At 57.7% G+C, this 26002-nt stretch overlaps 1 protein-coding gene across 5 annotated transcripts; it reads left to right on the top strand.

Annotated features, from left to right (window-relative positions):
* The first annotated feature begins 139 nt into the window (after nucleotides 1-139).
* Nucleotides 140-26002, top strand: TECPR1 (tectonin beta-propeller repeat containing 1). Of its 5 annotated transcripts, XM_055339639.1 has the most exons (25): nucleotides 311-815; nucleotides 4130-4453; nucleotides 4953-5135; nucleotides 5400-5522; nucleotides 6477-6602; nucleotides 8579-8753; nucleotides 8859-8959; nucleotides 10717-10818; nucleotides 12124-12269; nucleotides 14478-14953; nucleotides 15283-15428; nucleotides 16211-16366; nucleotides 16927-17076; nucleotides 17173-17330; nucleotides 18122-18249; nucleotides 18784-18886; nucleotides 19938-20034; nucleotides 20103-20182; nucleotides 21218-21274; nucleotides 21741-21921; nucleotides 22247-22382; nucleotides 23211-23303; nucleotides 23965-24071; nucleotides 24205-24324; nucleotides 24505-26002. In XM_055339639.1, exons 1-25 carry the CDS (start codon nucleotides 534-536, stop codon nucleotides 24664-24666), a joined length of 3912 nt encoding a protein of 1303 aa, XP_055195614.1. In that variant the 5' UTR covers nucleotides 311-533; the 3' UTR covers nucleotides 24667-26002. The 5 variants fall into 5 exon arrangements, with proteins under 5 accessions (XP_055195617.1, XP_055195615.1, XP_055195616.1 ...); XM_055339642.1 differs by lacking the exon at nucleotides 311-815 and adding an exon at nucleotides 140-227 and having other exon boundaries at nucleotides 4180-4453; nucleotides 4953-5522; XM_055339640.1 differs by lacking the exon at nucleotides 311-815 and adding an exon at nucleotides 145-227 and having other exon boundaries at nucleotides 4953-5522.

Here is a 26002-nt window from a genome sequence, read left to right as displayed (position 1 = left end):
ACCCCGGAAGTGGGTGGGCGCGCGACCCCCAGGCGGGCCGGCGATGCGGGGCGCCGCAGCCAATCGCGCGCGCCCGGCCTTGCGTCACGACGAGGCCGGCCAATGGGCGCGGGCCTGGCCGCCGCTTCCTGCCGGCCCGCTAGCCCCGGCCGCCGGGGGAGGGCCGGCCGCTCGCCCCGCCGCCGAGGCACGATCGCCGCGACCCCGCCCGCCGGGCGCCAGCCCAGGTGAGTGCGGCGGCGGGCCCGGGCAGTGGGAGGGGCGCCGCAGTCCCTCCGGACGGGTGGGGGCGGCGGAGGGCAGGGGCGCCCCCTCTTCCCGCCGCTGCGCGGGTGGGAGAGGCTGTGCGGGCGCCGGCGCGGTTCCCCTGAGCGCCCGGTGACGCCCCCGCCCCAGCCTTCGCGCGGGAGGGACCGGGGAAGCGGGTTGCTGGCGCCTGCGGGTTTAGAGGAGCGAGCTGCGCGGAGCCCGTTTGTCCCTCCCCTAGGCGGCAGTAGGAGCGGATCTGCCCGTCGTGGGATTAGCACGGGCAGATGGTGAGGGCGGGGCGCTCCGGCTGTGCCCCTGGTGGTCGGGCGGGGGGCCCACCTGTCGCCCAAGCGCGCGAGGCCGGAATGAGACCAGGCCGACCTGCCCGCTGTGATGCGGGGTGGGATGGGGTAGGGTTCACCCCCAAACTGCCGGCTCAGGGCATCTCCTGCCCAGTGCGGCCAGCGGATCCTGCTTCAGGAAGGACTCAGCCACCGGACGTGTCCTGCTATTTTCTCCCGCGTCTCTGGACCCTGCTTTCCGACAGCCCCCGAAAGAGGCAGGCAGTAAGCAGCCATCAGAAATCAGGGCTCTTTCTGTTTGCACAGGGAGTGTACTAGAAAAACAAACCAGCTGCAGACCTTTCAGGAAGGAGCCCTAAGGCAGACGCAGGGAAATAGATGCTTCAGGAGCTCCCTCGGTACCTTGTGTCCCTCCCTCCACCATGCCCTGGCCCTACCCCCGCCCCTCCCACCGCTTCACCTTCCTTTGAGGACCTTTTGGTCTCTGAAGGGACCTATTAGTAAACCCGTGCAGAAGCGCAGATGGTTCTGAGGGCGGTGAGCAGGTCTTCTTAGTAGATTGACCAAGACCAAAGGTCCAACTGGAATTCATTGTACAAAAGTTCTTGGTGAATCCGAGGTTTCTTTCTTGGAAACTGTCCTCTCTAGCCTTACAAAACAAAGAAATCCCAGGATCACAGAACCATGGGACTCAATGCTCAAACCTCCCTTTCAAGAGTTTCAAGAGTCCCCTGACCCAGTGACCCAGTGACCCAGTGTCCCTGGATTGGCTATCTGGTCACCTCACAGCCAGGAAGTGGCATATGATGAGCTGGGGTGGCATCCTGGTAAGAGCAGAAAGAGGGTGAGGCTGGCCAAGGATGTTCACCCCTGTCATCTTTAGCTAGGAAGCTATGGTGCCTCCGTGTCCACTCTGGAGGGAGTTCGCAAACATAACCCCCCATCCTGTCCTTTCTCTGCAGTAGAGAGTCTTTTGTTAGCTGCCTGGAAGGTTAAATTATGTCTATATGGAAATTAGTGCTTAGTCATCATCTTTCTGAAAGGAAGTGTATTAAATACAAGTGAAAGTCACTATTCATTGAGCTAAACCTACAGATAGCCTGACTTTGCTGGTTTCTTGTACTGTGAACTGTGACCCGAGAGATAGCTTTAAAGAATAGATTTATAGTCATATAACATTATAGGAGCCAAAATTCTCTTCACCCCCAAAATTCTTACTTTCCCCCCAACAATTTATGATGAAGATATTCAAACACACAGCCAAGTTTAAAGAATTAACACCTACACCTACCACCTAAATTCTACTGTTGATCTTTTACTCTTCTTGTTTTATCACATATGTATCCACCTGTCTTGACCTTTTTTTTTTTTAAGATTTTATTTATTTATTCATGAGAAACACAGAGAGAGGCAGAGGGAGAAGCAGGTTCCATGCAGGGAGCTCAATGTGAGACTCAATCCCAGAACCCCAGGATTATGACCTGAGCCCAAGGCAGACGCTCAACCGCTGAGCCACCCAAGTGCCCCTTGATCTTCCTTTAAACCTTAAGTCATTGCTGACATTTGGTTTCCGTGGAACAGGATTTCCATCTTAGCCCAGGGAGTTGGCCATGCAGTTGATGTAGGTGGCCGTGATTCTCCGTAAACTTTGGGTGAACACCCACTATGTGCTGAGCACTGTTAGGTGCCAAGGAAGTGAAGAAGCTGAAGACTCAGGCTGAAGAGGAAGGGATTTGATATTTCCTGTTTCTAAGAGTTAGGAGATAACCAGTAGTTTTTTTTGTTTTTGTTTTTTTAAGATTTTATTTATTTATTCCTGAGACACACACACACAGAGAGAGAGAGAGAGAGAGAGAGAGAGAGAGAGGCAGAGACACAGGCAGAGGGAGAAGCACGCTCCATGCAGGGAGCCCGATGTGGGACTCGATCCCAGGTCTCCAGGATCACACCCTGGGCTGAAGGCAGCGCTAAACCACTGCGCCACCTGGGCTGCCTGATAACCAGTAGTTTTAACGTAGGTGCCAAATAATAAAACGACACCAGTAATGCTTGCTGAGTTTTTGCTGCGTACCAAATACAGAGGCTCTGTACCTGTGTTATCTCACTTCATTCTTACAAGGACTTTGTAGGACTTTGTAAGTAGGTCGGTGTTCCTTTCTGCCTTTCACAATTTAAGAAATCAAGGCACAGAGAGGTTAGCTGGCTTTGGTTGGTGGCAGAAAGGGATGGAGCCAAGACCCAGATTCCAACAGTCTGGGTCCAGGGTGGCTCTGGGCACTCTTAGCCACAGTGTAGATGCCAGAGGGGGGATAGTGGGCCCACAGGCTTGGCCAGGCAAGAGTAACCGCAGCTCTTCCACCTGGATGCAGATACGCTCCAGAAGGCTGGTGTTGTGACTTCCCATGTGTTTGACCCGGACTTGGTGCCAGCGTGGAGAGGTCAGGGTTCTGGGAGGTCTCCCAAAGCAGGGCTCCTGTTCCTTCTGTTTGTCTTCCTTCTCATCCCTTGGTTACTTCCTTCCTAGCCTGCACTCTGTTTGGTATTTGTGAGACATGCTTTGTTCCAGAAGAGCCTCTGTGCCTGTAGCAGACGCTCCCATTCTCAGACACTTAGCACCCGTCATCCCCTCCCAAGCGCCCACAGCATCGGGTGTACTGCGGGTGTGGAACAGCCTGGCCCAGCAGCAGCCTCGAGGCGCCTGGCCTGCTGGCTGTCTCCTAGTGGCTCTGCCCCCCTACTGGCTCTGGGGCAGTGTCAGGCTGAGCTTCTCGCTGTCCCCCACCCCCAGGCTGCTGTCCTCCAGCTGGGGAGGTTCTGGCCTTCTGGCCCTGAGGTGGTAGGAGGCTTGACCCTTCTCTAAGCCACTCTCCAGGAATTAGGCCCCAGGGAGCACCAGCACAGTCAGCCCTGGAGGTGTGGGGGTGGCCAGTCCTAGAATTTACTGGCCGCTGCCCACCTGCTGCAGAGTGGAGAGGGAGAGGACCGCAAAATGAGTTGGAGTGGGGGATGGCAGATGGGGACGGGTCCAGGAGGAGAGGGTGGTAGTCACACACCAGGACGCCAAGGACAGGACCCTCATGTCCCCGCCACATAGCTGCAGGGCTCCCATAGGACCAGACACAGCTCTGGCCAGGGTGCCAGATCCCTGAGGACGCCTTCACCAGAACCCGCATGGATGAGAAGACCTGCCCACCATGGGGGCAGAGGCCTCCCAGAGAGGCAGCGATGGGCATAGGCTTTAACAAACTTTGGGACTTCTCATGAATTCTTTCTTTTTGTTTTGTTTAAAATTATAAATTTATTTATTCATGAGAGACACAGAGAGAGAGGCAGAGATATAGGAAGAGGGAAAGCAGGTGCCCTGCGGGGAGCCTGATGTGGGACTCCATCGCAGGACCCTGGGTTCACGACCTGAGCCAGAGGCAAACGCTCAACTACTGAGCCACCCAGGTGCCCCTCATTTATTCTCTTGATGAGAAAGAGCGAGGCTGTGACCAAAATAATAATATTCATTAAATTGGGGGAGGTAGACACTTGGATGTTGCAATGTCCCCTCCGTACATTTTTGCATTTGGAAGCACTGCCCTAGACGCTGGCGGCGGACATTGACCTGGCCTCCTGCTGCCAGCCCTCCTCCCGCAGCCGCCACCACTACCATCACCACCGCCACCGCCACCATGCCCAACTCCGTGCTGTGGGCGGTGGACCTCTTCGGGAAGGTGTACACGTTGTCCACGGCGGGGCAGTACTGGGAGCTGTGCAAGGACAACCGGCTGGAGTTCAAAAGGGTCAGTGCAGCCATGCAGTGCTGCTGGGGCATCGCCTGTGACAACCAGGTCTACGTTTACGTGTGTGCCAGCGATGTCCCCATCCGCCGCCGGGAGGAGGCCTACGAGAACCAGGTGGGGCCGCCGAGTGGGGGCTGGTGTCCTGGGAAGTCAAGTCCCCCCCCATCACCACCCCGCCAGATCGTGGCCGAGTCCCATGTCAGTTTCCTCCATTCTGCTTCTGGTTCGAGTCACCATGTGGTCAGGGTCTTGGGGGTCAGAGTCCCCATTGTGTCTTTATAAAGGCAAGCTGGCCAGGTCTGTGTGAGGGTAGGCTCCAGCTCCATGGGTGTCCAAGAGCCTAGGACCGAGCAGTGACCTCTCCTGTCACCCCTCAGGGCTCTGTGTCCTGTGGCCAGTTCTCTGTCCTTTGGGGCCATGCTGGCATGCTGACTCTGGGTGACCAGCCATGGGTGGCTCTGGTCCCTGAGTTCCAGGCAGGCCCTCTGCTCACTTTCCATCCCCGAGATCAGCAGGAAGGCCCTAGTGGTGGGGTTCCACTCACCCCCGAGAGGCCCCTACCGCCCTAGGCCAGCTGTGGACCTAAGGCCTGTCTCTGCCTCCTGGCCCTCAGCGCTGGAACCCCGTGGGTGGCTTCTGTGAGAAGCTCCTGCCAAGTGACCGCTGGCAGTGGAGCGATGTGAGTGGGCTCCAGCAACGGCCACTGGATGGGGTGGCACTGCCCTCACCGCACTGGGAGTGGGAGTCGGACTGGTATGTGGATGAGAACTTTGGAGGGGAACCCACCGAGAAAGGGGTAGGTAAATTCAGCTCCCACTGTGGCTCCCGTGTGGGCAAGGAGTGCTTTGGGCTGGATCCGTACCCCCGCTGCCATCTCCCACGCCCCCTGTCCAGCCTCAGCCACTGCCCTGCATGCTCCCGACCTCTGCTCGGGATGGGTGGCCTTTGGGGCTTTGGGTACCACCACTGCCTCCCTCCCCCTCTTCCTCCCTGCTCTCTGTCTGTCTCCAGTCGGTCCTTCCCTAGGAGCCCGACAGAGCCCCCCTGCTTGGTATTTCAGGGGTGGACATACGCCATCGACTTCCCTGCCACCTACACCAGAGACAAGAAGTGGAATTCTTGCGTGCGGCGTCGGAGGTGGATCCGGTACAGGAGATACAAGTCTCGGGACACCTGGGCCAAGGTCTGCACCTGAGTGTGGCCTGGGGGTGGAACAGCAGTCCCGCTGTTGAGATAATCGCAGGGACCTTCCTGCCCGCCCAGCCTACCTCTGCACTGGAGGATACCAGGCCCACCTTGGTACCTAGCCTTTGACATGTTTCCTGTCCCAAGAACACTATGGTCCTGTGTGTTCCTTTGCATGGGAACTGGCTATACAGGAAGCCAGACTAGACTGTGGCCCAGGACAGCATAGAACTTGACCTGACCCTGGTCTCCAGGGTGTTCTGTCCCAGCCTTTGGCCCCATCTGTGCACTTCCTCCCTCAACCCCCACAATGACTCTCATATTATTCCCATGACCCCCCAAAAACCTTGCAAACTTAGGGCCATGAGGCCTGGACTAGGATCCTGTGTGGCCTTGCAGGAGAGGAAGGCCTTGGACCTTCCTCTGGAGGGTTCAAGTCTGGTGGGACTGCTAGTCCAGCCTGCCAGGGCTTTGCACTGGAAGCAGCCCACAGAGCAGGGTAACAGCCAGCATCATGAAGGGCTTACCCCACTGGACCAGGTCCTGGGATCAGCCCCCATCTAGGTGAGGGGTTGGAGCCACAGTGATCAGGCTGCTAAAAGGCACAGAGCCAAGGCCTCGCGTGTACATCTGTCTTCTGTGCTGGAGCAGCAGGACCCCTCGGATTACAGCCCTGGCCTGGTGGCCAATGGAGGGAGGACAGGACAGAGGGGACCCAGGGCTAGGAGCTCTCTGTCCGAATGCTGCCTTCTCTCTGAAGTTTGGTAGTTGTGGGCTGAACTGGAGGATAGGAGTGTGCCTCCCCCTGGGGGTGGGGTGGGGGTGGGAGGGAGGGAGCTTTGGGGAGGAGGGTGTGTACCACTCAGGTGTCCACCAGGAGGGGAACAATGCCACCTACCGGCCAGGTGTCCACAGGCACTGACTGCCCCTGCCACATACCTCCTTGTTTCAGATCCCTTCGAAGGATGACCCCAAGCAACTGCCCGACCCCTTCAATGACCTCTCTGTGGGGGGGTGGGAAATCACAGACGAGCCCGTGGGCCGCCTGTCCGTGTGGGCTGTGTCTCTGCAGGGCAAGGTAAGGTCTGCGTCCCCCTGTGCCTAGGATGGGAGGTGGCTGAGGGAGGCTGGCTACAGGGAGGAGCAGGGCAAGAGAGAAACTGGCCTTCCGATGTCCTCCCAGAGGTGGAAGAGGGGTGGCAGCTACCTTGTCCTCTCCTGTCCTTACAAGGGAGACTACCCTGAGAAGGCAAGGCAGCATGTTACTGGGGTCCCCCAGAAGCCTCTGACATCCCATCCCATGCCTGGTCCTGGCCTGTCCCTTCTCTGAATCCCCAGAGCATTGATCAGTGCCCTTCCTGAGCTCAGATGCCATCAATATTGTCTCCTCAGATTCTGAGCTCCCTGCCTATTCCTTTCTGCTGGTTCCCACACAGCAGTCTGCAATAGTATTGTGGATGGGGGATGGATGTATATATGGATAGGTGAATGGATAGGTGGAGAGATGGGTGATGGATAGGTAGGTGGGTAGGTGGGTGGATACATGTATGGATGTGTGAGAGATGGGTGATGGGTGAGTGGGTGGATGATAGGTAGGCGGATGATAGGGTGTGTGTGTGTAGGCCGATGGATATTTAGAGAGGAGAAGAGATTCTTCTCTCAGAGAGTTTATGAACAAAGGCATAAAGCCAGCCCCTGTTGGCAGGAGCAACATGGGTGGTCCAGCTGGCAGGCAATTCAACACTTTAACTATGGTTTTATTTTTTTTTAATATATTTTTAATTTTTATTTATTTATGATAGTCACAGAGAGAGAGAGAGAGAGAGGCAGAGACATAGGCAGAGGGAGAAGCAGGCTCCATGCGCTGGGAGCCCGACGTGGGATTCGATCCCGAGTCTCCAGGATCGCGCCCTGGGCCAAAGGCAGGCACCAAACCGCTGCGCCACCCAGGGATCCCTTTAACTATGGTTTTAGAGTAGACTTGATCTAGTCAGTATTCTTTATCACCAATTCACCAAAATTCTCTGATTGGCTTCGGAATCGACACAGTAGGCTTCGATCAGGCTTACCTCTGGGGTTCTCTTTGGTCTGGGCCTAGGTCAACCCATAGTTGTCGGTTTTCTCTGAGCCATGCTGAAGGATGGTGGGGAGCTGGCCTGGGGCAGAGCCCCCACTGTGGGGCCTGTGCCCACCTGGATACAAAGAGAGGAGAGAACAGGGTGTAAAAGCAGTGTCTGTGGTCACCATGCACCGGTTGTTAGCCAGGGCTGCCCCCACGCCAGCCACTCTTGTGGGCCATTAAAGGTATGACTAGGACCCTGGCTCCAGGAGGAGCTAGAGGACTACCCAAAGCACCATGTAGCAGAAGGGAGGCTGCCTAGGCCTGGTTCTGTAGTGTGGGGTGTAAAGGTGAAGTGAAAGGTTAAGAAGCTAAGGTCCCCACTGTGAAGATAGGCTGGGAGGGGGTCCCCAGCCCTCCTGCACCACGCAGTGAAGTGTAACCCCCTCCAGATGACAAGAGCCAGTTTGGACCATGTGGGCAGGTGGCTCGGTCTTAAATATTTTGTTATGTTCCTTGTTTTCAGGTTAAGGGGAAAAAGAAGTGGATGTTTTAGACACTTTGAAAGGGGTTTAGTGGCTTTTCCGCTTAACCACAAAGAACCCCACTTTCCGTAGAGATGGTGTACTGAGAGTACATGGCCACTAGGGGGCACAGGACACCCAGGCTGGGGCCAGAGGTCTCCCTGAGGCCCTAGGTGAGTGGGGAAGGGGTTCCTTCCAGGCAGATGATCCAGAGGTCCATCTCCCAGGATGGCTGAAATCCAGGGTTGCATTTTTTAGCAGGATTGGAGGGCCTCTAAGCTGAGGCATGAGGATCCCAATGGCAGTGAGGGCAGGGAGAACAAGTCTGAACACTCAGGGCCCCCCTGGCCCCGGAGACTCTACGGCTGGCTCATGTGTACGCTAAGGCAAACGTAGCCAGCCTCGGGCAGCCTGACCCGGAGCCCTGACCAGACCCCGTCTGACCCTGCCGTGGGTTTCTCCGCCACCCAGGTGTGGTACAGAGAGGACGTCAGCCACCCCAACCCCGAAGGCTCATCGTGGTCCCTCATGGACACCCCAGGGGAGGCGGTGCAGATCAGCTGTGGGCCCCACGACCTCCTATGGGTCACGCTCTGGGAGGGGCAGGCCTTGGTCCGGGAAGGAATCAACAGGAACAATCCCAAAGGTGGGCAGCCCTATGCCCCATGCAGGGAGAGGCGGGGGACGCCCAGCTTCTCCCTGGCGCTCTCACTGATGAGGGCCACCTGCTCTTTATTCTGGGGCCGGGTAGGAAGTTCCTGGTCCATAGTGGAGCCTCCCGCCTCTGAAAATGGGATCATGCACGTCTCCGTGGGAGTTGGCGTGGTCTGGGCCATCACCAAGGATCGGAAAGTAAGATGGGGTCACTGGGGGCTGGGGCCAAAGGCTTTTGTTTATTTCTTTTTCTTTGGAGGAGTCACTGGCCCATTTGGGAATCAGACTGAGGGCTCAGTGTTGAGGGCTGTGTGGTTTTTTTGTTCTTGCAAGTGTGGTCTAAACCCTTTGAAATAAATCCAACCAGGCACATGCACTTTCTGGGGCTTGAAGGGCTCGGTGATCTCCATGATATGCCCGTTCCCTGTACCAAGTGCAGGACAACCGTCCTTATCACTCAGAAGGCCATAACATTTTAAATAGGTGCCAATTTTCTGAAACCCTCAGCTAACTGAATGTGTCCCTTGACTCCTATCCAGTGCTTTCCATTTTTACATCATGAGAGGTAAGTCCAATAAAATAAGCAGATTTGGGGTTGCTTCCATGCTCTTTCTAACCCCACCTCAGGAGCATCCTGTAGCAACCCAGGGATGATGAATCCCCCACACATCTGAGTCTGTGTCCATGCAGAAGTCCTTGAGCCCAAAATTCAGGTCACCTGAAGCATCTGCCTCCCATAATTCCTCAGTCCCTCTCAGAACAGTGCATTAAATGAGCAGAGCATTTTATTTATAGGAGCAATGTGCTCCGTCTTCAGACAGATATTTGTGCAAATTTTCTTTGGGTCGAGGAGACAGTTTAGGCATTCTAGCAATTGTTATAAAAGAGATTTGAGAGTTTCTCACTAGTCACCTCCCCCCATCCTGCCTCGGGAACTTCCTGATTAAACACGTGGGTGCTCCTCTCAGTGGGTCTCAGAACTGCTGGGATCTTGCTCATGTGTCAGCCAGAGTGGGTAAGGACAGTTGTGGCGGAGCACAGCAGGGGCCAGGGTGGGTGGGGTCAACTATGGGGCCACATGTGGGTGGAGGGAAATTTGGTTGGATTGTGTTTATTTTTATAAACTAACAACAACAACGAAAGGCCTGATTTTTCACAAGTTTATCTACTTTTTTAGTCATGTCTACACTCGATGTGGGGTTCAAACTCATGACCCCAAGATCAAGAGCCGCATGCTCTTCTGACTGAGCCAGCTAGAGCCCCGAAAAAAGTTAGGCTTAAAGAGACTATTTCCTAAAGCACTAAGAATGGATCCAAAGTGTGTTATCTCCTGGTAAGTTTAGAAAAAAATGGTTTTTCTAAATAACATCATTAAGGCCGTCATCCGACATAGAGGCAAGCTTGATTGGACAAACACATGTTCCAAGTGTCAAGCTAAGATGGGACTACATACAGGTCTATGGGGGTGAGATGTTGCTAGTCAAGCTCTACATTCGAGATGCAGTACATGTCCGTCCTCCCTGTCCCCAAACATTGCCAGGAGAAGTCCCACCTCCTGGCTGTACAGTAAGACAGCTGATATAGGTGACACCTGCTGCTCCTGCCTGGTGCCAAGATGTGAACTGGTAGAAAGAATGTTCTAGAAAGATTCAGACAGCCTTGTCTCCTGGAGGGGCAATGCCCTCTGCCAAAGAAGAGATAGGAAGCCACCAGAATAGGTACAGCTGGGGGCAGGTGACCCTTGCTGTGTGGAACAGCACCAAGCGCAGAGGGAATGCAGCAGGGGTGCAGGGAAGAGGGACCCAAATGATGTCTTCTTTCTCACTGATGTGCTGTGGTCATTTGTGGCATGAACAAAAGAACCAAATTATTCATTCGTTCTTCCAGAGCCTTCGAAAACAATATCCAATTCCAGTGGCCCTCCAAGGAGGCATTTTATTTCTGACTTTCCTCAGGTGTGGTTCCGAAGAGGCGTCAACTCGCACAATCCCTGTGGCACCAGCTGGATTGAGATGGTCGGAGATATGATGATGGTGAACGTGGGGCTCAATGACCAGGTATGCGTGTGACTCTGAGCCCTGGATCCCGACAGGTGTGGGCCAGCAGCTCATACACAATAGAGGTCTCAGAGTGGGGGCTCCTGATGCTTCCTGCTGCCCCTTCCCACCAGACATGATGCCAGCATGGGAGGTCCCTGGCACCTCCTCAGACTCCCAGCCTGCAAGGGTACCCAGAGGGCTAGCTGCACCCGGGTGCGAGGGCCCCTGCTTGTCCCAGGCCCCTCCCCCTGGGATCCTCAGAGTGGTGGTGGTGAGCACAGACCAGGGGTGCACATCCCAGGGACTGGCAGGGATATTTTGTCGAGAATTTTTGGGGCACAGTCAGTTCAGTAAGTGAAGAATGAAACCGATCTTCCCAACTTTATGAATGCAACATCTCTTGAACATCACCTGTATAGTTTGTACAATGTGGTGGATGAGGTTTGGCTGCTTTTAAGACTGACGGTGTGAAGGTGACTCCTTCCCCAGTGCCCTGCCCTGGAAACTCTTCCCGGGGGGTGCTGGCCTTCCAGTGCTGTCCCCATGCTGTCCTCTCACCCACCCCAGTCAGCTGGGCACACAGCAGTCGGGCAAGACCAGGCACTGGTGGGTACCCACAGGGAGAGAGGGCAGAGGCTAGTCTGCCATGGCCAAGTGATGGAGACACCGCCTCCCTCCCAGTAAGGCCGCTTGGGACCGCCATGGGCAGGCTGAGGCCCGGAGGCACCCCCACAGGCCTCAGCACCCAAAGGCAGACAGGAGGATCCCTGCCCAGCTGCCTTTTTCATAGAAAATGAGGTCAGGATCAAGGATGCTATTCTGCATCTGCCTGCATTTAACGCCAGTGGGCAGAACTGGGACTTACCAACACTCTCTAAAAAGACCCAGACCATTCTCTGGGTTCACTCGGGGAGCAGCATTCCTCCTCCCAGAGGCTACATGGAAGATCGGGACATGAGTGGGCTTGTGTCACAGCACGATGTCCAGTAGCACCACCACCTTCTCTGGACCTTGCCAGCCTAAAGCCCAGGGTCTCCCTGAGCCCCTCTTCTCCTGGCCCTTTCTGGGCTCTGCTCCCTGCATTTGACCTGTGCACCCACCCCACATCCGCCTCCTGCCCCCGTCAACCCTCCCAGCCATAACACTCATATGCACACACACACATTGCACATATTAGGAGGGGATCCTGTCTGCATTTGCAGACATGTCCTCCAGCCTTGGGGTACTCTCTCCCACCCCTCGTCCTCCCCCACACCCCTAAAGGGAAGGGATCCTTCAGGTCCATGCTGGCCTCCCACCCAGCAGCACCTCTCTCTGTGCCAGGTTTGGGGCATTGGCTGTGAGGACCGGGCCATGTACTTCCGTCAGGGTGTCACCCAGAGTGAACTCAGTGGGAAAACCTGGAAGGCCATCGTCGCCAGCCGAGAGAGTGACCGATCGCACTCTGGTAGCTCATCAAGTCTCCTCAGGTGATCCCAGGGGCAGCAGGGTACGGAAGACTCGGGTCAGGAAGGGTGGCAGTGTCCGGAAGAGGCTGCCACTTGGCCTCTCAGTGGGGCTCTGGGCCTTGCCCAGGCAGGGAAAAACCAGGCCATGGCCCGCGAGGTCTCTCCCCATGCCTGGTGCCAGGGCTAGGCTTGAAAGTGGTCTGTGGGGATAGGCTGTGGGCAGGGTGGGAGGGGGCCAGTGGGTGAGGTTGGGGTGTCCATCCAATGTCAGAGCCAGGGAGTCGTCCCTGAACAGAGCTGGCCCGTTGGTTTTGAAGTCTTAAGGTCTGGGAGAGAAAAGGCTTCTACATGAGGGGTGGGGCCCCTCTGGCAAAAGAAAGCAGAGAAGAAGACAGAGGATCTCTCTAGTCTAGAACAGGGACCTCAGACTTGGCCACGCACTAGAAACGCTGAGAGGGCTTGATCCCACACAGATGTCCAGACCCCAGCCCCGGAGCTTCTGTTTCAGTAGAATTTTGCAGTCAGCAGATTTTGCATTATTTGCAAGGTCCCAGGTGTGCAGTTTCTACAGTTCTGAGATCCGTGGGTGTAGAGAGTGTGGGTGAGTCCCAGCTCTGCCACCTGCGTTAAATGTAGGCAGATGACTTAGTGTCTTAGCAGGGGATCACCTCGGCTCTGTAACGCGAGTGCTCGCAGTGCTTACCTGCTTGGTCCTGTGGCTCAGGGGCCCTTGGTACAGTGCTCCACGGCAGCCACGTCCCTGTCTGCGACACAGGCCCTCCCCAGCCTCCGGTCCATGTCCCTTTGCTCCCCCAGCATGGCGGTCTTCACTCTGCTGAGCTGGAAGCCCAGATGGCTGAGAGGCTGGCCAGGCTGGACTTTCCTCATTTACCTGAGGGTTTGGGCTCTCAGCTGGTAGTACTCAAATATTGGAATCATCTGAGAAGCTTCCAAAACTGCTGATGCCAAACCTTAGATTTGGCAACGGCTTCTTAAATAGGACACCAGAAGCACCAGAAAGGAAAGGAAAAATAGATAAATTAGAATTTCATCAAAATTAAAAACTTTTGTGCATCCAAGGACACTATCAGGAAAGGAAAAGATAATCCATAGAATGGGAGGAAATATTCGCAAATCACATAGTTGACAAAGGTCTAGTATCTAGAAGTGTAAGGAACCTTTACAACTAACAACAAGAAGACGACTCAATTTGAAAAGTCAAGGGACTGGAATAGACATTTCTCCAAAGTAGATATGCAAATGGCCAACAAACACGTGAAAAAACACTCAGTATCATCAGGGAGATGCAAATCAAAACCACAAATGAGATACCACTTCACACCCACTGGGAGAGCTATAGTCAAAAAAAAAAGGCAACATCAAGTGTTGACGAGATATGGAGAAATTGGGACCCCCGTGTACTGCTGGTGGGGACGGCCACCTTGGAAAATAGTGTGGCGGTTGCTCAAGAAAGTAAAGATAGAGCCACCCCATGACCCAGCACTCGCATCACCTAGGTATATACCCAGGAGAATGGAAAACAGATGTTAAACAAAAATTTGTATATGCGTGTTTATAGAAGCATCATTCACAGTAGCCAGAAGGTGGAAACTCCGATGTCCATCCACGGATGAATAAATAAAATGTGCCGTATCCATACAGCAGAATATTTTTCAGCAACAAAAGGAAGTAGTGATCCATGCCACAACCTGACTGAACTTTGACATCATCATACAGAGCAAGAGAAGCCAGTCACGGAAGACCATATCACACAATGCCCTTTGTATGACATGTCTAGAATAGGCGAATGCATAGAGGCAGAAAGCGGATTGGTGGAAGCCAGGATGGGTGGTAGGGGGATGGAGGGTGGCTCCTGAACGCAGGCAGGGTTTCTGTTGGGGTGATGACAAAGTTCTGCAACCAGCTAGTGGTGGTGGTTGCACAACCTCATGGTTATTTAATGCCACATCATTTGAGATGGTAAATATTATCTTACATGTATTTTGCCACAATAAGAAAATAACAATACTGCCAGATTTCCACCCCCAGATAAATGGTTTGATCGGCTTGGGCTGCGACCTGGCTGTTCCCGCGCCCTGGGAGGTAGCCTTCCATGTGTGTGGTGTGGCTGTGGCTTGCCCCCAGGGTCACAGCAGGTGAGCTGGGCTGCCCACAGCAGCACGTGCCCTTCCCTCAAAGAAGTCATAGGTCTGCCCTTCTCATCCCCAGTGCTGGCTGCTTCTTTGGCGACGAGGTGAGGGGCAGTGGTGAGTCCTGTGCACCGAGTGACACGGATGCCTCTTTAGAAGCTGAGAGAGTGGGGCCTGACCAGCCTGTCCCTGCAGAGTCTGTGGACGGTCCCAGGAACCCCAGGGACAGCTTGGCCACAGGCCCGGGCATCGGCAGGACCACAGAGCATGCTGTGGAGGTCACCAGCCTGGCCACTCCGGCTCCTGGGCCTGGCCTGGCCTCCACCCCGGCTGAACTGCCCTGGACCAATATTGACCTGAAGGAGCCCAAGAGAGCACCCAGCCACTCAGCTGCTGGCTTTCCAGAGACCACCGGCCTTTCCACACTGGGGCTCCTCCCACTGGGCTTGGAGGAGCCCTACGGGGCTGATGACCACTCACTATGGGCCTGGGTATCCGGAGGAGGCTGCGCTGTGGAGGCCCACTCTGTGCTCAAGTGGTTCACCGTCCAGTCGGGTAAGCCCAGGGCTCTAGGGGCCCAGCACCCTCTGGGGGGGTGGGAAGCAGACCCAGTGTCCTGCCTGAACACCCCCTTCGGCTCAGCCCGTCTGTCAGCAGCCTTGGGAGACCAGCCAGAGTGGCCCTTCCCCTCCCCGTGGCCTAGTACTGGTGGCTGCTTTCGAGGCAGAATTGAGGGTCCAATCAGGGAAAGCCCTGTGGGGAAGGCTTATGGGGCATGTTGCAGAGATCATAGCTCTCCAGCAAGAACAGGTGGTTAAAAACGAGAACAGAGAGACGAGCCCTGGCCTGCTGGCTCCTGGCCCTGAGGCTCTGCTGGCCCGCAGGCCTGTCCCCCTCGGTACAGACGCTGTCCCTGTCCATCACGCCGGCCCAGACAGCCGCCTGGCGGAAGCAGATCTTCCAGCAGCTCACTGAGAGGACCAAGCGGGAGCTGGAGAACTTCCGGCACTACGAGCAGGCCGTAGAGCAGGTAGGCAGTTCCTGGATGCATTCACTTAGTACCTACTGTATACTCGCCCGAAGAGGAAACAGAGAGGTAGCCATCCCTCTGTCCGTCCCGCTCAGAGGTGAAGCCGTCCTTCCCAGGTCCTGTAGATTCAAGGCTGAAGACAGAGTCCATTCCTTTTGTCCTCCATCCTGAGGACAAAAGGACAAACTCATCCCACTGTGCTCTAGGTGCAGCCTCAGCCCGGGGGACCCAGATACCGAAGCAGCCTCAGAGGGGGGTGTGGGGGAGGGGAGCGCTGTGGTCCCCTTCCCTCCAGAAGGAACCCCAAGAGCCAAGATAGTGTGGCTTCATTGAGATGAGTGAGGATGGGCTTAAGGGCTCTCCTGGAGCCCCTCAGGTGGGGCATGGTCCCCCGAAGCCCTCAGTCAGCTTGGCAGGTGAAAGTTATATGAAGCATGGGGTCCTTGGGCCTCGGCCACAGGTGCAGAAACATCTCACTGGTGGCTAAGTATTGGGCCTCCAGACACAAGCAGGCCAGGCATGGGCCCCTTTTTTGCCCCCGACTCCCTCATTGACCTTGGGTCAGGTCAGAACCTCTCTGAGCCTCAGTTTCCCTATCTCAAGCATGGGGTGACAGTGTGACAGAATTAGGAGGGGGCACACAGACACCATGGCTTGTGGACCCAGCAGCTGTTGGGTGAGCAGCAGCAGTACCACCTTTGTCACGAGGGGGAGTTTAGGGAGCTGGGCCCCCAGAGGCCCACCTATGACTCTGTCCTGTGCCCTTGGGGCCTGTGTTACAGTCGGTGTGGGTGAAGACGGGGGCCCTGCAGTGGTGGTGTGACTGGAAACCCCACAAGTGGGTGGACGTCCGTGTGGCCCTGGAGCAGTTCACGGGGCTCGATGGAGCTCGGGACAGCATCCTCTTCATCTACTACGTGGTCCACGAGGAGAAGAAGGTATGTGTGGGGTTCCCCTGGGAGGGTGGCTCCCATGGGAGGGGGGCACAGAGCCATGCCTGGGACACCAGCCCCCAGCTGCTCAGTCAGGGACCGTGTCTGGCAGTGGCAGAGTGGCTGCCCGTGGTGACAGCAGCCCCAGTCAATGGCCAGCACAAGTGCGGGGGCCCCTGCTGCTGCCCCAGAGAGCTACCTCCTCATGGAGCCGCGGACAGTCCCTGGGGTTTCAGCTCGGGGCGTTAAAGCCCCTCTGCCCTCCTGGCGCTGGGGTTTGAACGCAGTTGACTGGGTTCTGGAGTCTGCTGTTGACATCAGGAGCATAACTAAGGCAGTTGCTCGTGAACTGGGACGTCCATACTGAACAAGCTTGATCCTGGAGCCCACCACTAACCCCACAGGCCCCAGGGAACCCTATGACTGGCTCTCTGGAATTGGGGGTGACCCAGGCCATCCCTGTCCCCCCACCACGGCCGGGGCTCCCCCAGAGGCCCTCTGTGCCCCGCAGCCCCACAGTTCCCCCTCCGCCCTGGCGACAGCCCTGCTCCCTCCTCTGTAAACAGTACCTCCACGTCTTCCTCAATGAGGTGACACTCCTAGTCCCTGTGCTCAACGAGACCAAGCACTCTTTTGCCCTTTATACCCCCGAGAGGACACGGCAGAGGTGGCCCGTGCATCTGGCTGCTGCCACTGAGCAGGACATGAATGATTGGGTGAGTGGACATGCACGACAGGCCAGGCTCACGGGCAGGGGTCTTGGGCCTGCCACCTGCCTCCTTCGCAGCGTGACTGGCTGTCTCCCCCTCCAGCTGGCCCTGCTCAACCTGTCCTGCTGCGAGAGCCGGAGGGTCCACGGCCGCCCCTCCCCGCAGGCCATCTGGTCCGTCACCTGCAAGGGGGACATCTTTGTGAGCGAGCCCAGCCCAGACCTGGAGGCCTCTGAGCACATGCTGCCCTGTGACCAGATGTGAGTCAGCTGTGCTCTGCACTGGCCCAGGGCAACCAGGGTTGTGGTTCAAGAAGGGAGGGTAGGGTCTTGCTTCCTGCTGGCTAGCCCTGGGAATGGCATTATGTGAGTGTTAATAAGGAGGGAGCTGGTGGGGGCCCCCACCTGCCTGGTACCTGGTCATCAGGAAGAGGTGCAGCCAGGAACAGGGTGCAGGGCAGAGGAGCCTGTGAGGACTGGGGGAAGGTGGGTGAGGCTGGGAGGCTCCGCTCAGGATGGGAGAGTGGATGCATGTGTCCAGCCTTTGTTGGTCTGTTCTTGGAAGCCCTGTGTGCTTAGCACCTGGATGAACAAGTCTGACTACCTCTGGTGACAGCAGGCAGGACCTTGGCACACAGGAGGGGGACCCAGGTGACACCGTGCACACTGGCCACCCGAGAGGCCGTGCTGTCACCTCCCAGTGTACTGGCCCGTGTCGTGGCTCATCCAGATGAGATGACCCTGCCTTCTGCCATGACATGCCTGTCCCAGATCCCCAGGGGCAGGTGTGGAAAGGTGGCTGCTGGCGTGCCCCCCCTGCCCGCAGATCCTGAGGCTCCTATGCCCACTCTTGGGCCACATTAGCTCCGATTACTACTGGATGGGGAGCCAGACAGATGTTATCGTCCTAAATAAAGTCCACCCTTTAGAGATGGAAGATCAGTAAAAATAGGATGTTTGAGGGAGGCCACTGAGCCAACAGGGCTGCAGGGTAGAAGGCTGGCAAGGTGTGCTGAGACGCACTCCTCCTGACCTCTCTCGCCTCGCTTCAGGTTCTGGCGGCAGATGGGAGGCCACCTGCGAGTGGTGGAGGCCAGCGGCCGGGGAGTGGTGTGGGGCATCGGCTACGACCACACAGCCTGGGTCTATACGGGTGGCTACGGCGGAGGCTGCTTCCAAGGTGAGAGTGACCTGCACTCAAGAGGCCAGCCAGTCTGGCTTCCCAGGCCCTGCCCACAGCCTTCCCAGGCCCACCCCTCCAATCCCACTTGGCTTCCCTGCCCCAGTCTAGAGCCACTGTCCCCGACTCTAGAGCCACTGTCCCAGCATTGGCTCTCGGCTGACCTCACCAAGGCCAGCCTCCAGAGGATGGCTTCGGGGCTAGCCCTTGAGTTGTGAGAGCCCGGAGACCAGCCTTGCCTCCAGCACACCTTCCTGGGCACCCACAGCTGAGCCCGGGGCCTTGAAGTTTCTAGAAAGACAGCTGCCAGAACAGAGGAGCTAGAGGTGGTGCTGATCAGAGATGTAATGCGCTGCAGGTTCTTCTCATGGAGGGTGTACAACCCCAGAATAATCACAAAGTGAGAAAGCCAAGCCAGGCCTGTGAACCCCTCTCTACTGGCCCTCCCCGGACCCTCCTCCACCCATTCTCTGCAGCTTTCAGTGCTTCAGACAGAAGCCTGAGTCCCCAGCCGGCAGCCTCCTCTCTCCCCAGGCCTGGCCAGCAGCACCAGTAACATCTACACGCAGTCAGACGTGAAGTGTGTCTACATCTACGAGAACCAGCGCTGGAACCCCGTCACGGGCTACTCCAGCAGGTGAGTGGCTGAGGCGCCGGGCCAGGCAGGGGCTTCATGGGAACATAAAGATGGTTTGTGACAGCCCTGCCATTGGATACTCGAGGGCGATCCAGGTCATCTAACCTCCTCTCAGTGTCGGACAGGGAGATCTTTTGTGACCTTTCCAAGTTGTACGAACTGCTTGAAGGATTTTCTTGTGTGTAAATATTTGGGAGTTTGTCCTTCATCCCAGTAAATCAGGGCTTGAGCTTTGTGAAGGCAGTTGACACACGTTACCAAAACTTGTCCTAGAAGCCTCTGCGTGGGTGTGGGTAGCATCCCTGCTTATTCCTTAGGCACTGTGCTCCCTGGTCCTCGCTGAGTGTGGGTACCCAGGGCCACAGCTCCCAGCTCTTGCCACCTGAGCCTCACAGCTGCCTGCCCAACACCACTGCGCGGGCTTGTCATTCTGCAAGTGTCTGGGTGAGCTCGGCTGCTGTCCCCAAGCACCACACACTCAGCAGTCTGAACAATGGACATTTAATCTCTCCCTGGGAAATCCAGAACCAAGGTGTGCGCAGGGCCACTTCACTCTGAGGGCGGTGAGGGAGCCTCCAGCCTCTCTCCTGGAGGCCTCAGGTGTGTCCCTTGGTTTGTGGCAACCTCCCTTCCGTCTTCACACTGCTTTCCCTATTTGGAAAATTTGAAGCCCATTAGGACACTGTCGTATTGGTTTGGGGCCGACCTTGATGACTCTATTCTAACCTGATCTCCTGCAAAGACCTTATTTCCAAATAAGGTCACACTTGCAGGTACTGGGGCTATGGCTTCAACATCTTTTGGGAGCACAGCAACCCATAATGCGAGGGGAGGAGAGGCTCTCAGACCGCACAGCAGGCCACAGCTCGCGGGTGGATGGCCTGGCTGCAGGTGGCGACCCAGGCTCCTGGGTGACAGGGGGTCCTCTGGTTGCTGTCCCCACCCTGGGGCAGTTCTGGCTTTGCCCTCACCCTTCTGGAGACGCAGACGCTCCAGGTGCTCCTGTCTTGTCTGTCACTGGTCATCCTAGCGGCCCTGTCATCCACTGCAGGGGTCTGCCCACCGACCGGTACATGTGGAGCGACGCCTCAGGGCTGCAGGAGTGCACCAAGGCTGGCACGAAGCCCCCGTCCCTGCAGTGGACCTGGGTGAGCTCCGGGCTGCGGGACGGGGGCTGGCGCCGGGGGCTTCCCGCACTCACCCACCTCTCCTCCAGGTTTCTGACTGGTCTGTGGATTTCAGCGTTCCCGGGGGCACTGACCAGGAGGGCTGGCAGTACGCCAGTGACTTCCCTGCGTAAGCATGCCTCTGCGTGGGGAGGGGCCCTCACCCTGTGCCAGGAGGCACCCTTGTCCCCCCCCTGCTGTTCTGGGGCCACTCCCGCCCCTGCATGCACCCGGATATGTCCAAGGAGCGGACCCCTGTATGCTCACCTCAGCAGCCAGTGGGGTGGCCAGAGAGATGAGCTCAGGCCAGCACACCTGCCAGACCTAGCTCAGTAGATAGGCTCAGGGAGGATGACCACGACTCCCTCGGCACCCAGCTGTGTCCCTGCTACTCTGGGGAGGGGTTCTGGAGGTGGGGGGGGGCAGCCAGGGACCTGGTGCACTGGGCTTCTCTATCAGGGGTGGTGTTGGGGAGCTTTGGGGCAGGCCCTGGGGGATGGGCGGAGGTGGCTGGAGGGAGGTGTCTGGTGGAAAGGCAGTTTGAACAAAGTGGAGTGAGGCCAGCAGCATCCTGAGAAGTGAAGGGAGAAGTGAGTGACATATCCACAAAGCCAGCAGACCCTGGTGGCCAAGTGGGCGCATGGCATTGGTGGGTAGCAGGTCCTTCATGGTGCACAGGTCACATCCAAGTGGATGACAGAGCTGTGGGAGCCCGAGCCAGGGTCTCTGAGCAGGCCCAGGCCTGGGGACCAGGCAGGTCAGGGACAGGTGAGCCCATAGGCATCCCCTCCAGCCATAGCCAAGCCTCCTGGACTGACCCTACCCTTGTCTCTAGGCCTCCACTCGACTGTTCCCCAGAAGGGCTCAGATGGGCTGGGTGGTGGGGAGGGCTCGGAACCCCCTAGCGAGAACCCTTGATCTGGCAGCTGCTACATCCTAGCCCAGGGAGACCTGTGCCCCAGAAACCCCAGCCAGGCAATGGGCATCTGAAGGATAAGCCTTGTGTCCTGTCATACCTGCTGCCTGTTGAGCTCACTCATTGGCTCACACGGAGGCTCTGCCCTTAACGAGGGGAAAAAGAATGTGTGTGCACACGTGCATGTGCCGTGTTGCTTTCCAGAAACTTCCACAAAGTGGCCTTGACTTCAGCTTCTTTCTCTTGCAGCTCATACCATGGGTACAAAACCATGAAGGATTTTGTTAGGAGAAGGTGCTGGGCCAGGTAAAGACGGGAGTGACATGGTAACCAGGAGCTGTAAGCCTACCCTTCCTACCAGTCCCTCCTGGGCCAGTCCCTGTGGAAGAAAAGCAGAGGGAGGGGGGAGGGAAAGAGAATCAAAGTAAATGTCAGTCCAGGAAATGCCCTTGGGCTCCCAACGCTCTCTGGTTTCTGCAGTTTGTTTTCAAGAACAAATAAGAGAAATGTCACTGGCAGGCTCTGCTCTAAGCAGGACAGGCAGGTCAGGATGGGAGGCCAGGCTGGGGGCAGGGCAGGCGGGGGCCGCCTCTCCAGGCCCCTCATTCCTGCCCATCAGGAAGGGGTGCCCACTTGGGCACTGGGGGCGATCCTGGCTCTGCCTCCAGGCCCGCAGAGGCTGTGTGGGCTAGAGGGTGGCCTGATGCACGCGCATCTAGAGCTCCTGCCATAGCATCAAGACCCCAGGGTTCTGTTTTCTTCCACTGTGCAGAAAATGTAAGCTGGTGACCACTGGGCCCTGGCTGGAGGTGGCCCCTATCACCCTTGGGGATGTGTCCATCATCCCAGAGAGCCCAGATGCCAACAGAAGTGGGCATAGCATCGCCCTCTGGGCCGTCAGTGACAAGGGAGATGTGCTTTGCCGCCTGGGCGTGTCGGAGCTCAACCCCGCGGTGAGCACCTGCCCCCAGGGGCCACCCTAGTCCTGCCCACCTGTCAGCCCTCGGGCTCTCCTGGGGTTCTGGCAGAGTCTTTCCAAAATAGAACTCTGGACTGAGGTCCCACGGGGCTCAGGCCTCCCAAGGCCTGCCCAGGACAGCCCCGGGGACTGTGGACACTGTATGTGGCCCAGGGGAGTCACCAGGTTGGGCAGCTGGAGCCGAGGGTGAGGTTGGCGTGAGGAGCTGCCGCCTCTCAGGTCCTGGTCCTGGGGCCAGGGGGAGGGTCAGAGGCCGGGCTCCCGCAGCCCTCAGTGTCCCTCCTGGCTCCTGTCCCCAGGGCTCCTCCTGGCTGCACGTGGGCACTGACCAGCCCTTCACTTCCATCTCCATTGGAGCCTGTCACCAGGTGTGGGCCGTGGCCAGGGATGGCTCCGCCTTCTACCGGGGCTCTGTGTCCCCCACCCAGCCAGCTGGTGAGTGCGGCCCCTCCAGGGGGATCCCCAGCTGTTGTGAGCAGGGATGAGGGTAGCGGGGGCTGCTCAGAGCCAGGCTGCCTGTGCCTCTGCTTCCGGGGGACTGAAGACGGGTCTCCTAATGTTCGGTTCCGCTGGACAAACATGTCTTGAGTGCTGCGCGTGGACCAGGCCTGGGGCCAAGCCAGGACCCCCCAGCGGCCATGCCCCTTCCTGCGGGGGCCAGCTGGGGGTGGTCATCCGGGGCATGGGGCAGTCCCTCCCAGCTGCCCCTCACCAACCTCACCTCCAGCCCCGGGCATTGCTGGTTGTGGGCACTGTGTGCATTCTGCCCATCAGGCCGCCCTCCCGGGGTGGCCCCCACAGGGCCTGGTGTGCAGTGGCGGCTCTGGCAGCCCTCTGGGAGTGCAGGCCGTGCTGGCTTGTTCTCTGCTGGACGTCTAGACAGCGTCTGGCACAGGGGCGGGCAGACGATGGAGGGTGGCTTGCACATCGCTGCCCTCCACACAAGGATGGGGAACTTGTGCTGTGGTCATACATGGCAGCCCCCAGACGGGCTGTCCACCACATGCCAGGCTGGGCACCCTGGCGTCCCTGTGCTGAGGTCGCCCCATTGGATCCCACCATCTAGAACCACCCACAGCCTCTGATGGCCCTGGGCAAAGTGGCACGTTGGGGGCTTTGCTCTGCTTGGTCTCCGGCTCACATGGGGCCCTATCACGTGTGTATGGCCTGGCTGGCCCAAGGACAGAGGCTGGCCATGTGGCCCACGAGCACATGGGGAGGCAGGTTTGGTGGCTCTACAGTGAGTCTGGCCTTGCTCCGCAGGTGACTGCTGGTACCACATCCCGTCTCCTCCCAAGCAGAGGCTGAAGCAGGTATCTGTGGGGCAGACGTCAGTGTACGCCTTGGACGAAAACGGCAAGTTGTTTCTCATCCTCGGTGGTCACCGGAGGAGGCTAGGGCTTCCCTGAGCACCCCAGTGGGATGAGACCCTCAGCGGCCCCAGGGCCCTGACACAAGACCTGTGTGAGCCACCGTGAGAGGCCGGCAGCCTGAGGTCAGCCTCCAGACCCAGCCCTCTCCCCAGCCGTGCAGGGTGGGGGGGGCGCCAGCCCTGCCCGGGGCGTCGGTGGAGGGTGCAGCACCATGGCCGGGTGATGCTGCGTGGCTGCTTGGGAGCCCCATGGGCAGCTAGGGGCCATCCCACCTCGGGCAGGGCTCTGGCCAGGTCCCTTTTCTGCTTTGTGGCTGTGGTCACAACAAGCACGGCGAGGAATAGGGCAGAGTCGGGCCTGGAACTGGGCTTTGAGTCCAGACCCTGGTCTCTGGATTTGTTTAAAGAATTCCTTGTCCTCAGTTTCTCATGCGTAGAGAACGTGTGACGATGCCAGCCCTGCCCAGCAGGATGATGTTGAGCTTCAGGTGGAGTCCAGTGTGGATAGGGCAGAGGGGGCTGGGACCCCAGCTTTTCTTTCTTGCTGGCTCAGCAGGAGCCCCAGGAAGTGTGGGGACAGCCTCCTCTGTCTCTGTGGCCAGACCCTGACGTGGGTCCCAATGCTCTGGGCCCCTCTCTCTCCAGGGAACCTGTGGTATCGTCAGGGGGTGACGCCCAGCTACCCGCAAGGCTCCAGCTGGGAGCACGTGTCCAACAACGTGTGCCGAGTGTCCGTGGGGCCCCTGGACCAGGTCTGGGTGCCCGGGGGGTGAGGGCTGAAAGCGGATGCTTGCTCTGGGGGTTTGGGGTACTCTGGGTCCCCACTGCCATCCCCACAGTCCCACCAGGGCTGAGGGCTGGGCCTTCACCGGGTCTGCATTCCAGGTTTGGGTAATCGCCAACAAGGTCCAGGGGAGCCATGGCCTGAGCCGGGGAACCGTGTGCCATCGCACAGGCGTGCAGCCTCGAGAGCCCAAGGGCCAGGGCTGGGACTATGGCATCGGAGTGAGTAGGGCCTGTGAGAGGCGGCTGAGCCGGCCAGGGGTGACGTGGTCATGCTGCGTGCTCTGGGATCCGGTGTTGGGGTGTGCGGGAGGCCCCAGATGGAGCCCCTCAGGGGTCTGGAAGCATGGTCTCTCCCCTTGGCCCCCAGCAGCCACGGCTGACAAGGCTCTTTCCTTCCAGGGGGGCTGGGATCACATCACTGTCCGGGCCAATGCCACCAGAGCCTTCAGGAGCAGGTCCCAGGAGACAGCCACTGACTGGAGTGGGGAGCCGGGCCTCCCCAGCACGCCGTCGAGGGTGCCTGGAGCCTCGCAGGAGGCCCGTGGCCCTGTCTGCTGCTGAGGCCGCAGCCTCCCCTCACCTGAAGCAGGTGTGTCCTTCAAAGTTGATATGTGCGCCTTCCGGTCTGAGCCATTCTTACATGTGGATCATGGAGGGAACCTGGCCTGAGGTCACAGCCACTTCAGAGGCACTGGCTGAACCAGCCCAGAAATGTGAAGTTGTGGATGCTCCCACACACGTACCCCTGTCTGCAGGCATGGAGTGGGGTGGGGGCTCCTTCACCCCAGCCTTTCCCACCTGCCCCTCCCCACTGTGCCTCCTGCTGTTCTGGAACAGGAGCCTGGAGCTTTCCAGGAATGCTGCCTTGGGAAGCCAAACCCAGGAAGCCCCCAGTGTCCCCAGACAGGTGGGGTACAGCACCCCTCCCCCACCAAGACAATGGCTGTGGGGCTCAGGGCCACTTTGCCCTGTTCTCTGATCATTTTTCAGAGCCAGACTCGAGAACACAGTTTAATTTCAAAACTTAAGTGAGAATTGACAGCTTGGAAGCCAAGGTTGGAGAGGGGTTTCTTTTGGATGGGCACAAGCCCCCCTGTGGGATTGGAGGCTGCTCCCTTTGTGTCTGATGATACAGTAGGGGCTGCAGGGACACGGGGTGTGCAGGCCGCAGCCCCAAGCCCCACACACCGGGGCAAGACTGCCCCCCCGCTGCCAGGCCAGTAGGGAAGCACCTCCCATCGGGCAGCTTCTTTGCTGCTCTTTTTTTAAGATTTTATTTTTAAGTAATCTCTACACCCAACATGGGGCTCAAACGCACCACCCCGAGATCAAGAGTCGCATGCTGTACTGACTGAGCCAGCCAGGCGCCCCTCCTCTGCTGCTTTTTATTCCATTATGGCTCCATTTGGTGAAGCCTCAGATTTGCTTCCTGCAACCAGACACTTTGCCTGAAAGCCCAAGTTGGCCTCTGCTCATTTTGGGACAAAACGAACTGGCTCCAGCCTTCCCTGGAATTCTCATCAGGAGGGGTCAGCCATGCATTTGACTCCGTTTTGCCGTGTGGCATTCAACTCGAAGGTCTCCTCTGGGGTCCCCTCCTGCAGGGCACTGGAAGGGGCTGACGGTCTCTGCATTTGCTGTGAATTGTGGAGGTGGGACCGGGAGGCGTGAGTGGGGCTTTGGGGGCACCGTCCCGTGTGTCTGCACCATGGGTTCCTTCTACAACAGCAACCTGCCGCTCTGCTGTGACTCGCTGTCTGTCTGTAGCTGGTTACACGTTGCTCTTGCTCCAGGGCGACTGTGTCCTCACTGCTGAGCGCCCACTGTCTACCAGGTCAGCACCACCAAACCATCTCGATTCCTTGGATGCTTTACTCAATAAAAACTCACACCAGAA

The sequence above is a fragment of the Nyctereutes procyonoides genome, unplaced genomic scaffold (assembly GCF_905146905.1).
Source record: "Nyctereutes procyonoides isolate TBG_1078 unplaced genomic scaffold, NYPRO_anot_genome, whole genome shotgun sequence".
Classification (NCBI taxonomy): Eukaryota; Metazoa; Chordata; class Mammalia; order Carnivora; family Canidae; genus Nyctereutes; species Nyctereutes procyonoides.
Note: the sequence above shows the minus strand (reverse complement) of the source record. Positions and strands in the feature narration are given on the sequence as shown.

Bases quoted from the DNA above. Each gene is read 5' to 3' on its own strand.
- TECPR1 (XM_055339638.1), top strand. From the start codon at position 534: ATGGTGAGGGCGGGGCGCTCCGGCTGTGCCCCTGGTGGTCGGGCGGGG. The intron at 20,183-21,217 runs GTAAGCATGCCT...TTTCTCTTGCAG, and splicing joins TACGCCAGTGACTTCCCTGC to CTCATACCATGGGTACAAAA. The intron at 23,304-23,964 runs GCAAGTTGTTTC...CTCTCTCTCCAG, and splicing joins GTACGCCTTGGACGAAAACG to GGAACCTGTGGTATCGTCAG.